This window comes from Nicrophorus vespilloides, unplaced genomic scaffold (genome assembly GCF_001412225.1).
Source record: "Nicrophorus vespilloides isolate i.1.1-1 unplaced genomic scaffold, Nicve_v1.0, whole genome shotgun sequence".
Taxonomy (NCBI): domain Eukaryota; kingdom Metazoa; phylum Arthropoda; class Insecta; order Coleoptera; family Silphidae; genus Nicrophorus; species Nicrophorus vespilloides.
This window is the reverse complement of record NW_017097589.1, coordinates 34,777-46,322: the sequence shown is the minus strand read 5'-3', so window position 1 is coordinate 46,322 and position 11,546 is coordinate 34,777. Positions and strand designations below refer to the sequence as shown.

General features: G+C 33.7%; 1 protein-coding gene across 1 annotated transcript; it reads left to right on the top strand.

Annotated features, from left to right (window-relative positions):
• The first annotated feature begins 2,944 nt into the window (after window positions 1-2,944).
• Window positions 2,945-4,831, top strand: LOC108560485 (F-box/LRR-repeat protein 14). Its single transcript, XM_017918050.1, has one exon. The coding sequence runs from the start codon at window positions 3,272-3,274 to the stop codon at window positions 4,712-4,714; it is 1,443 nt and encodes a 480-aa protein (XP_017773539.1). The 5' UTR covers window positions 2,945-3,271; the 3' UTR covers window positions 4,715-4,831.
• Window positions 4,832-11,546: the final 6,715 nt, after the last annotated feature.

Below are 11,546 nucleotides of genomic sequence, written 5' to 3'. Positions count from 1 at the left end.
AAAACACTATAGTTACAACTGTCACTATCATTTGATAGATATATTTACTAATATATTTGAGTTCTGAATTTATATTTGACTATAGTACTTCTTCTTCTTTAAACCTCCACTCCCTATAACACTATAGTTACAAATATCATTGACGTTGCTGTCAAATTCTTCTTCTTCTTCATAACTACCAATAATAATGGTATTGGTTACATTAAGTTTGTACATCTGTCAAAGGTGTTTGCATAATTTAACAAGTGTTTAGTTCTTTTTTTTTTGTGTAATCTTCTTTATGTTAGCAAGTTTTTCCTAAATTGGAATAGAACATGAAGCAATAGAAGAAAACTAATAATTATATACGTTGTAATGTTTCCGAGTAAGCTCAAACAGGGCAGTTGTAGACAAAATAAAAGAAGAGAGGAACGAAAGAGCAATCAGGATCTTTGAGATCTAAGGTTTCTCGATTGAAGAATGAAATGAAGAAAAAGTAGTGCAGTTTCATCGCTTTTGATATTTATTTCGCTTCAGTCCCGTCTATGGGGAATTAAATTAGCAGTTCTTGAATGAAGCATCTCGATGCAGGAGTTTCTAGGTAAGGAAAAGACCGTATGGAAAAGTATTAATTATCAGCGAAGTCGGCTGAACCATTTATCGATGATTACCATACAATTAATCGAATGGTCATCTGGTAGAACGAAAGACGGATGCAATTGCGCGCGTTGGAAACGGATGGAATATGAGTACATAAGGCGTACGAAGGGGGAGAAAATTTAATTAAATTTCATAAATCGCGCGGAGTACATTGTTTCAAACCACCGAATTTTACGTTTCCAGGAGTTATTTGTCATTTTTATTGCTACTACGTATTTCATGAATTACATAATTTGAAGACAGACTTAACTGTAAGATATAATTCATGTTTCCAAATAATTCATAGCATCAAAAATAACACTATTGATTGTTGAAGTGAAACTAAATAGTTGGTAGAGTTGATACATTGAATCTTTATATCATGAACAGTGTGGATGCAACATTATGTTGTGAATAGATTTTATTACTTCTGTTATCATTGGAATCATAAATTTGTAGTAAAAAAAATAGCAATTGCTTTGTTTGTTCTTTTATCCTTTCAGAACTGCGTAATGTATAATATACGTATGGATATAGAATATATTCGTTTTTCTGTATTTATTAATTTGGTTCGTAGCGAGTGTAGAGAAACTAAAGAGGAGGAGGACGTCGAGGTGCGCGTTCCGTTCCGTTCTGTTCCGTTCGGATACATCCTCTTGAATTTTCAAGAGAACATCTCGTCCGGAGGCGCGCGGCTCGCCCCGTCTCTGTCGTTCGCATTCCGCGCCGCATAGTTTCGTCGCGGCCCGGCACTTTTATTTGTTTTTCTGGAAAAGTTTGTATTCGAAAAACGAAGTAAAAACAGAAACTCCGCTCCGCTGCGAATGTTTACAAAAGGCAGTTTTCTTTAAGAAAAATAGGCGAGCTGGATGGATGCAAGCAAAATGCGAACAACAAAAACAATGCTCTGTATATGATGAGAACAGGCAACAGAAAGAACAACAACAACAACAACAAAAAAACGTTGCAAACGAACAACAATAACAAGAGTAACAACAACAACAACAAAATGGTGGGCGAATGCTAGATGAAATGGTGCATCCATCCATCCAGAATATTTAGATGGAAATTTACTCCATCGGATAGATGTGCGTGTGTTAACATTTTTGTTTTTCATGAAAACAACAATTTTTTCGGGTTTTCAGCGTGTGCATGTTCGGTCGACGTGTTCTGTATGCTGCTGCAGTATTTATACTTCATCCATGTGCATTTAAAAATTTATATATGTAGGAAAGGTCAATACAAAGTTTATCATGTCTTGTTTGTTGTGTGTATACAATTTAGTAGAAATTCTTAGAGGAGAACACAACAAACAGTACACACTTTTCAATTCATTTACATTCTATTTGACAAAATTTCATACCTATAATTTCAATAAGTAAAATATATGGTATAAACATATTTTACTTATTAATAAATGTTATATTATGTTGTAATACCCGATTTAATCTTAAACGTTGAGACACAAGCCAAATCTACATGAGAAGTATGTAGATTTGGCAATAACTGCTATTTTTTATTACATGTATTAGCAATGATTTCTATTTCATATATATATATATTTATAGTAATTAGACAATTATATAATTGTTTGCAATAAATGCTTTTATTTGAACGGAAATATCTATGGTCAATAGCTTTTAATAATTAGAATTTTCAATATGTATTGTATTTGCAAATATTACACTAGTTTGCTATGTATTTTATAGTCCTATATCATAGTTATATTAATTAACTTGTCTAAATTGAGAATAATGTTTTCTTTTACATTAACAAGAATCAAATACGTTTAATTCTACATGATTTGCTATTGTTTTAAGAAAAATACGAATATTATTGGATGATGATGGTAAATGACAGTTGTTGTTTCTGTTTTGTTCTTCTTATTTTGGTGTTGATGAATGGTTGATGCACGTGCAGGTGGGAGCGGTGTGAAAAATTGTACGATGTGCATGGACAAAAAAGAAGCATGTTGGAGGGGAAAACGTAAAGAATGGATATAGTAAGCAGTCGCGGTAAGCCAGTTCCCCCGAAAAAAGCGGGCGCAACCACCGCCCCCGATCACAACTGCGGCAGCTCCACCAGAGTGTGGTGCGCTGCTGGAATGGAAGAAGAAGTGACGGTGGAGGCGATGGAGGCGGTTTGTGGAGGTGGCGTCGACGTTGGTGGTGGGGCGGTCGGGTTCGGAAACTGGCCTCGTGAAACTTAAAAATGCCGCCGTGAGCGACCGAATCGATACGAGGTTGGGGAGTCACGTGGTGCGCATGGTAACCAATCCGAAGGGGGCGCAGGAAAGACGATCGTCCGCGCGCGGATCGCACCGAACGTCAGTCAGTTTGCAGCGAGCCGTGGTCAGTGCAGTGTCGTTGTTGTTGTTGTAGTAGTTGCTCGTCGTCGCCGCCGCCGCCTTCGTTCCGTCATCCTCCCCCGCATACGTCGACTACTCAGTCGCTGCTTCCGACAAAACAGTTGTTGTTTTCAACGTGATGTGAACGCCGCAATAGCAATTGTAGTTATAGTAGTGAACAGCAGTAGACGAGAATCGGAAAGGACGGGTATAATAATAAGACTACGCAAACACAGCATAGAGGAGTTAGTGAAGAAAGAAAGAGAAGGACGATTAGGAGAAGAGAAGTAGATTTAAGAGAGAAATATGATGGAGGATCCGACGCAGGTGTTGTTCACCGAGCTGCCGGTCCCGCTGCTGTCGACTGCCGCCCTCCTCAGACACCACCACCATCATCAGCAACAACAGCAGCACCAACACCATCATCACCATCACCACACGACGCGGTTCCAGCCGTACCATAGGCTGCACCAGCCGCAGCACTTCCACGCAACGCCTGTCCAAGAGTTACACTACCTTCAGCAGCGCGAGATCCCTGAGGAACAGGCGGAGGCCATCGACCCGGATCAGACGCACATTACCAGCCTTTACCCCGAGATATTGGCCATCATCTTCGGGTATCTGGAGGTGCGGGACAAGGGTCGCGCTGCTCAGGTGTGTTCCAGATGGAGAGACGCAGCCTACCACAAATGCGTATGGCGAGGGGTCGAAGCTAAGCTGCACCTGCGGAGAGCCAACCCCTCGCTGTTCGCCTCGCTCGTCAAACGCGGCATCAAGAGGGTGCAGGTGCTTTCGCTGCGGCGATCACTTCGAGACGTCATGCAAGGCATTCCCAACTTGGAGTCTTTGAATCTGAGCGGTTGCTACAACGTGGCCGACGTTGGAATCTCACATGCCTTCATCGCCGATTCACCATCCCTCACCGAGCTGAACCTATCGTTATGCAAGCAGGTGACTGATAACTCGCTAAGTCGCATCGCCCAGTACCTGAAGAACCTGGAAGTGCTCGAGATGGGCGGCTGCTGTAACGTCACCAACACCGGCCTCGTGCTCATCGCCTGGGGCCTGAAGAAGCTGAAGAAACTCAACCTCCGATCGTGTTGGCACGTGAGCGATCAAGGTATTGGTCATTTGGCCGGTATCAATCAGGATTCGGCAGGCGGCAACCAGTCGCTCGAACACCTAGGTCTTCAAGATTGCCAAAGACTTTCCGATGAGGCGTTGAAACACGTCTCCACCGGCCTGACCTCCCTCAAGTCCATAAACCTCAGCTTCTGCGTCAGCATCACCGACAGCGGTTTGAAGCACTTGGCGAAGATGGTTTCGCTGCGAGAACTGAACCTACGCTCCTGCGACAACATCTCCGACATCGGTATGGCTTACCTCGCGGAGGGCGGCTCCAGGATCTCTTCGTTGGATGTGTCGTTCTGTGATAAAATTGGGGACCAAGCGCTCGTGCACATCTCGCAGGGTCTCTTCAACCTGAAAAGTTTGTCGCTGAGTGCGTGCCAGATCACCGACGACGGCCTCGCCCGCATCGCCAAAACCCTGCACGACCTGGAGACCCTCAACATCGGACAGTGCGCCAGGATATCCGACAAGGGACTTCAGACCATCGCCGAATCTCTGACCAGGCTCAAGTGCATAGACCTTTACGGCTGCACGAGAATAACCACCGTCGGCCTCGAAAGGATTATGAAATTACCGCAGCTTAGTATTCTTAATTTAGGACTCTGGCATGTTAGGTGAAACTCGAAGCCCTAGTAGGTAGGAGAGCGTTAAGTAATATGCCTTATCTCCATAACGCATTTTTGTGGTCGCCGATGACCCTTTTTTACATTCATTCATTCCCATCTCCAAAATATTTTTAATTCAATTATATATATATATAAATGTGTGTGTGTATAGATCATAATACAAGACACTATATAAATTCTATAATTATCTGCTGATCGTGTTGATGTTGCTACTCAAAACATAAAAACAAATTCAATCTCATATATATATATAAATAAATATGTGTATGTAATATAATTAATGTAATAATATTCACACGTTCGGAGCTAAGGGAAATTCGGTTGACCCAAAAATGCGTGGGATAAGCGCAATGAGCTGTGATAGTAATAAACGAATGACGTAACCGTTCGACTAAACTAACTTATAAATAAATAAAAAAATATTATATATATATACATGCATGCATACTATATATGTATATCATATATATATACATAGATCCAAAACAAGAATGTATGTAAACTCTAGTAAAGTATAAGGACTGATCGATCATCTCTACCGAAGAAACAAAAATCCGCCTACAATTTCTTTTTTTATCCTTTTTTTTGGCCTTTCGAAATCCACCGAAAACTCTGCTGCAACATTTCATTTGTTTTATTTTCTTTTATTATTTGCGGTTCAAATGCACATTACATTGTTTTTACACATTTACGAAAGCATCGAGCGAGAAACGAAGAAGTGTAGTGGTTGATGATGAAGTGAAGGAGGAGGAGGAGAAGAAGGAAGAAGGTCGCCGCTTCTGTAATTACCAAAGTTCCACGGCTGCATTTCAAAATCGGCCTCTTTTTTTTCGTTCACTGTGTTCCCTTCTTTTCTTTCGTTAATTCCTTTCTGAAAAGGAGGGTCGCCCTTCCCAGAATCCACGTTATTTTTCTCTTTTCATTCTTTCTACTTATTTTCTTTTTGTTGTTGTTGTGTTGTTCCGTCTGAATGCCACCGGCCGAGTTTTACTACCTGCTCTTTCAAAAATCGGCACACGTGTTCTTCCCTCCTCCGGCGGCGACTGGTTTTCCAGCATCCCTCTTCATCCTCTTCAGCCATCTCCGAGAAACGACCGAAACACACGGATGGGAAAAATCGTCCCTTCTAAACTCTCGCCCCTTGTTGTCTCTATAATCTCTCTTTTTTTTTGTGTTAACGGCGCCATGCAATATTCTCTTGTTTCAACTGTGTTAACTATTTAAAAGAAAAAAAAATCAACAATGTTGAATATTGTTATTTACTTACAAATTGTTTCGTTTCTATTAATTTCTTGTTGTAATTTCTGTTTATATATTTTTTCCTCCCCGTTTATCCTCAGAAGAATTATGGATGGATAAAGGCCATTTATATTATTTATATACACCACCATTAATTTTCTCTTTATTACTTTGTTTTTTTTTTATATCTATAATAGCAATTTTTTCCATTGTTCTTTCTATTTTTTTTTTGATATGATATTTTTGTCTCCTTGGATATTTCCCCTTTAGTTGATAAGACTTATGTAAAATAAAGATGTTGTACAGAATTACATCATGTGTAAATACAATTGCAGTTACATATTTGTTAAAATTACGTTATGTTTTATAAATTGAACGAAATTTAAGACTTAATAAAATTTTTATCAATTACAATCAACATCATCTTTCATTCGAAAACAAAAACCCAACCTTCACCTTTTTTTTTCTATTCCAATATACATTCTTTACGAAATTTCAAATTATCAAACTTTTCTAGTAAATCTTAATATATTACTTTATTGATTTTATTAGGTAGTGAATAATTTTTAGTGAAAAAAAAAAAATAAATTTTGCAAAAAAAAAAATTTAATAGATTGATTGAAAAAATACTTGATAATTAATTTAAAGCAATTTAAAATATTGTAAATTACAATTAATTAAAATTTTCTCAAAATATTTTTTTTTGTTCACAATCTGTTCATCAATGTGAACATTGAGTAAATTTAAGATCGCGGTTGACATTCAATGAAAAATCTTTCCCGGTGGATAGTTACCATTATGATGTTTAGATTTTTTAATTTGTTGGTTGGCTGTCGTCTTGTAGGTTAACTTCAGTAGTATATTGATGCTCTGAGATTCCACTATTTCCTTTGACTGTGAATCTGCTGCTATTCTTAACACTGTCATTGTCCATCGACTTCACTGAAGGGTGAAGGTCCATATGTTGAACCTCATTCATTTGACTTGCTGCAAGCACCAAGAGGGCTCACAAAGGGCTTGGCTTGACCAGGATTTGAACCTGCGCCAACTAGATCGTGGGTAGGGCGACTAATAGCCCTTCAAAATAATTAAAAAATATTTTAAATAAAAAACGAAGCAAATTGGATAATTCTAAAATTAAGAACTGTATAGTCTATAATAATGAATTTAACCTCGTTAAGTTTATTCTCGTTTCATAAATATGTTTTATTCATTATTGTAAAAGTTAGAACAATTTTTGTTTGACTTTGAAAACAAAATGATGGTTTTCCTGAAAACTGCTTCGATGTGCGCAATTTTAATGAGCTCGTATGAACAGTTACATTGTATAAATATTGATGTGCGTTAAATTTAAAAACCTAATTGAAATGAATAACGCATTCGCGATTGTTGTTAAACATTTGAAAGTAGATTACTCCGATTCAGCATAAACTATACAAAGACTAATAATTATGAGCGTTTCATAATAACATCTGTATCAATGTCAATTACTTATATATATCAGAGTTTAGTTAAAATCATTATTTTAGTATTTAGAAATAGCCACAGTTTACATTAATAAAATCGTGTAAATAATCCGTTTTGATATTTACTATTTACAAAATTACATCAATTATAGAGCAATTTGACTGTTTCCATGTTTACGTAATGAAAGGGACGATTTTCAAATAATTACTATCTAGTAAACTAGTACTGCTTATTTAATATTTTACTAATTACGCAAAATACTGGTGTGCTTTGGATGGAGGCGAGTTTATTGTTGTAAATTGTAAAAATAAAAAACGCATTGAAGCATTAAAGTTTCCTATAAATGCAAATGATGTTATTCTATACTTATGCTATGTATAATTTGCAATTACCAATTGATAATTTGAATATGCATGTGCAAATTTTAGTTGATTAATTTATGAAGTAATTAAATAATATTAAAATGAAATGTTAGTCATAGCATATAAACTAAACGTGCGGGCTCACTAGATTTTTTTTTGTAAAAATAGACAATATCTTACAAAAATGGCTCTTTGCTTCATAAAGGTTGCCGAACTCATGTTTATATTATAAACTGTGTCATCTGCAACGCGAATTGATAACAACAACATAATTACAAAGAAGGCTTCTATGGGAAACAAAAGAAGTAAGGTTATCTCGAAATCAATGGCCGAAGAAGAAACAATGAAATGAAAAGAACAAAAAATGAGAAATTCGTTTTTGAATTCAAACGTAAAAAAAACTGAAGTAAAAAAAAAAATAATAATTTCGTACAAAATATAAAACAATCAGAAAAGTTTTGATTGAAAATACGAATAAAATTTTGTAATTATGCTTCAAATTATTATAATAATTTGATTTATTAAATATGTGCAGATTTATGAAGGAATAAAAACATGAAGACAAAAAAGGCTTATGTGGAAAACAAAGCAACAACAAAAACAATTGTACACAAAAAAAAAACAAAACATGTAAAGTTATCTTGAAACCAATGACCATAGAAGATACAATGGAATGAAAAGAAGTAAAAAATTTGAAATTCGTTGTTGAATTCAAACATAATTCAAATATAATTCAAATTTAAAAAAATAATGAATAATTTCATAAAAAAAAAGCTGAAGAAATCAGAAAAGTTATGATTGAAGATACGAATAAATTTTGTAATTATGCTTTAAAATATTATAATAATTCGATTTATTAAATATGTGCAGTTTTTAGGAAGAAATAAGAACATGAAGACAAAGAAGGCTTCTATGGAAAACAAAGCAACAACAATAACAATTGTACACAAAAAAAAACAAAACAAGTTAAGTTATCTCGAAACCAATGACCATAGAAGATATAATGGAATGAAAAGAAGTAAAAAATTGAAATTCGTTGTTGAATTCAAACATAATTCAAATTTAAAAAATAATGAATAATTTTATAAAAAAAAAGCTGAAGAAATCAGATAAGTTATGCAGATACGAATAAATTTTGTAATTTATATTGAAAAATAAAAACATTTTTACAAAGAAGGTTTCTGTAGAAAACAAAAACAATTGCACGCAAAAAATAATTTTTGTTGTTTGAAACGTTTTTTATATTTAAAAAACTGAAACAATCAGAAAAGATTTTTTTAAATTTTTACATTTTATATTAAAAAATAAGAACATTATGACAAAGAAGGTTTAAGTAAAAAACAAAACAACAACAAAAGAAGTAAGGTTATCTAAAATTAATAATTATAATAATTCGATTTATTAAATCTGTACAGTTTATATTAAAAAAATAATAATAAGCGGATTAATTTATCGAAATGAAAATTTTAAATTATAATCGTAATAATGATGATGATGCAAATGTTATTAAATAGAATCGAAGCGCGTTTCGATGCAAATCTGGGATATAAATAATAACATTATTATAATTTCTTATCCGATCGACCGCAAATCAATCACACTCGAATCCTCATACTATTTTATTTGATTCGATTTCCGATGAAATTAAATTTGAAAATCGGTCTTTCGAATTTGTTTAATGTAATTAAAAAAAAAATACACATTTTGATGGTTAAAAGGACTTAAGTTTTTCTTCTTTTTTATGAAATTTATAGTAGAATCTTTGAGGTATTTGTTTCAGTTTGATAAAATTATAGATCAAGCATTCAATCAATATCCTTCACACATGTTGCATAACTATATTAGGTCACAAACTTATGAGTAATAAATATTTTATTTGACAATTATTTTATTAATACTTTATTCGTTTAAGATTGGAATTAAAACTGATAAATTAAAATCACAAAGCCTACGTTAGTTAGAAAATAGCATATGAGAAGGAATAATAAGAATTTGCTGCAACAAGTCCTCATTTTATTGCACACAATCTAGGTTTTACGACAATTTCCTTTTTACCTGATTTCTCCCCTTTTTTTCCATCTTTGTGCCGCTGTCTGTCCTAAGCCTCTCGCCTAATGCTGCAATAAGGTTTTGGAAATGTCGGTGAATTCGAACTCGCAGAGAACAGGGAGCAAGACGAATAGAAAGAGAGGAAATCGAGAAAGATCAAACGAAAATACCGACCGTGATTTTAGTGAAAATTTCATACTTTTACTACTTTAAAACAGATTACGTAAATACTCGCTTCTTCACCTATTTTTTTATTTATTACCTGTAATTTAAATTTGACTTTACTGCATCTTTCGATTACTAATAAAATTTTATTGTTTGTTGTTTATTTGTGTAAAAACTTAGAAAATTCTTTTAAATCTTAAAAAAAAAATGTTACAATTTGGTGAACTAAATTAATTAAATAGATTAAGTCAGTTGTCGATTTAATAAGTTAATTGTATTTTTTATGTCTTTACTGAAATTCCGTGTGATCATCAACCTGTGACGTTAAAAAAGAAGGATTATGAAATAATTACATGCAAAAAAAAGTGTTATTATATCATTTTTATATACTTTATAGAGACGTAAAGTGAGATATTGTAAAGATTTATTTTTATTACAAAAATAAGACGTACATTTTTTAATCAATTAAATTATGAACATAAATTACTAAATTTTATTGCTAAATATGATTTCTATTGCAATCCACGTTTAATACAGTTATAAATATATAAATTTATAGAAATGCATGTTTCTATTTGGATGATTCATTTAAATTTTTAATAAGTATTCAAATAATTAAACTGATTTACAATTTATTAGATATTCAAAGAAGGCCATGGAAACAATAAAATCAAATTTCGATGTTTCATTATACCTCGCATAGTGCGGCTTCGATTAGTGCGTATCGACTTTAGAACGGTTTGAAAAATCCAAAACAAAGTTTTAATTGAAAAAAAAAATTAGTACTCAAAATTATTTTGCAGATTTTTGTTTTGCTGTTTATTTTTATACGATTTTAAAGTTATGCGGTTTTAAACGGAACCGCACTATTCGAGATATTTTATTGTACTTATAATTTTTCATCCAGACAAAGTAAATTATGTTAAAAAAGAGGAGTGAAAACGCTTGAAATTATGAAAATATTGTTGAATTAATGCAGACATCACATAGAAAGTCCTTTCATATCCACCGCATGACTAACCTAACCTACCGCAAATCTGAGAACTGCGAATGACGTAACTTTTGCGTATTTCAAAATCCTTCTACGAGATTTATTTGAATTAGAAGATTCGTTTAAAAATAAAAAAAGGTAACATATGATTTTGTTATTTTTTGTTCATCAAATATCATCAAACATTTCATGAGTGTATCCAGTTTATTTAAATTTATCTTTTATGGCTCACTTGATATTTCCACTGAATTAACCTTAATTCACCACAGGAAACGCAACAACGAAATGTCACAATAATTAAAAAAAAAAAATAATAATAAATCAGAGCAATTTGTTAATGTTTTTAAATATGAAAAATACCATTTTTTTTTTACATAAAACAAAAGTTTAAATGATTTGTTTGAATTTTTTAGAGAAATAATTACAAGCATTGTTATCTATTTTGTGAAACGAGTGAAAAATATTATTGTGTTTGTTGACTTTGTGCAGTTGCAACGTTTTATACCAGACAAAGCCATTAATGTTCCATGAAAACAACATACATTAATAGA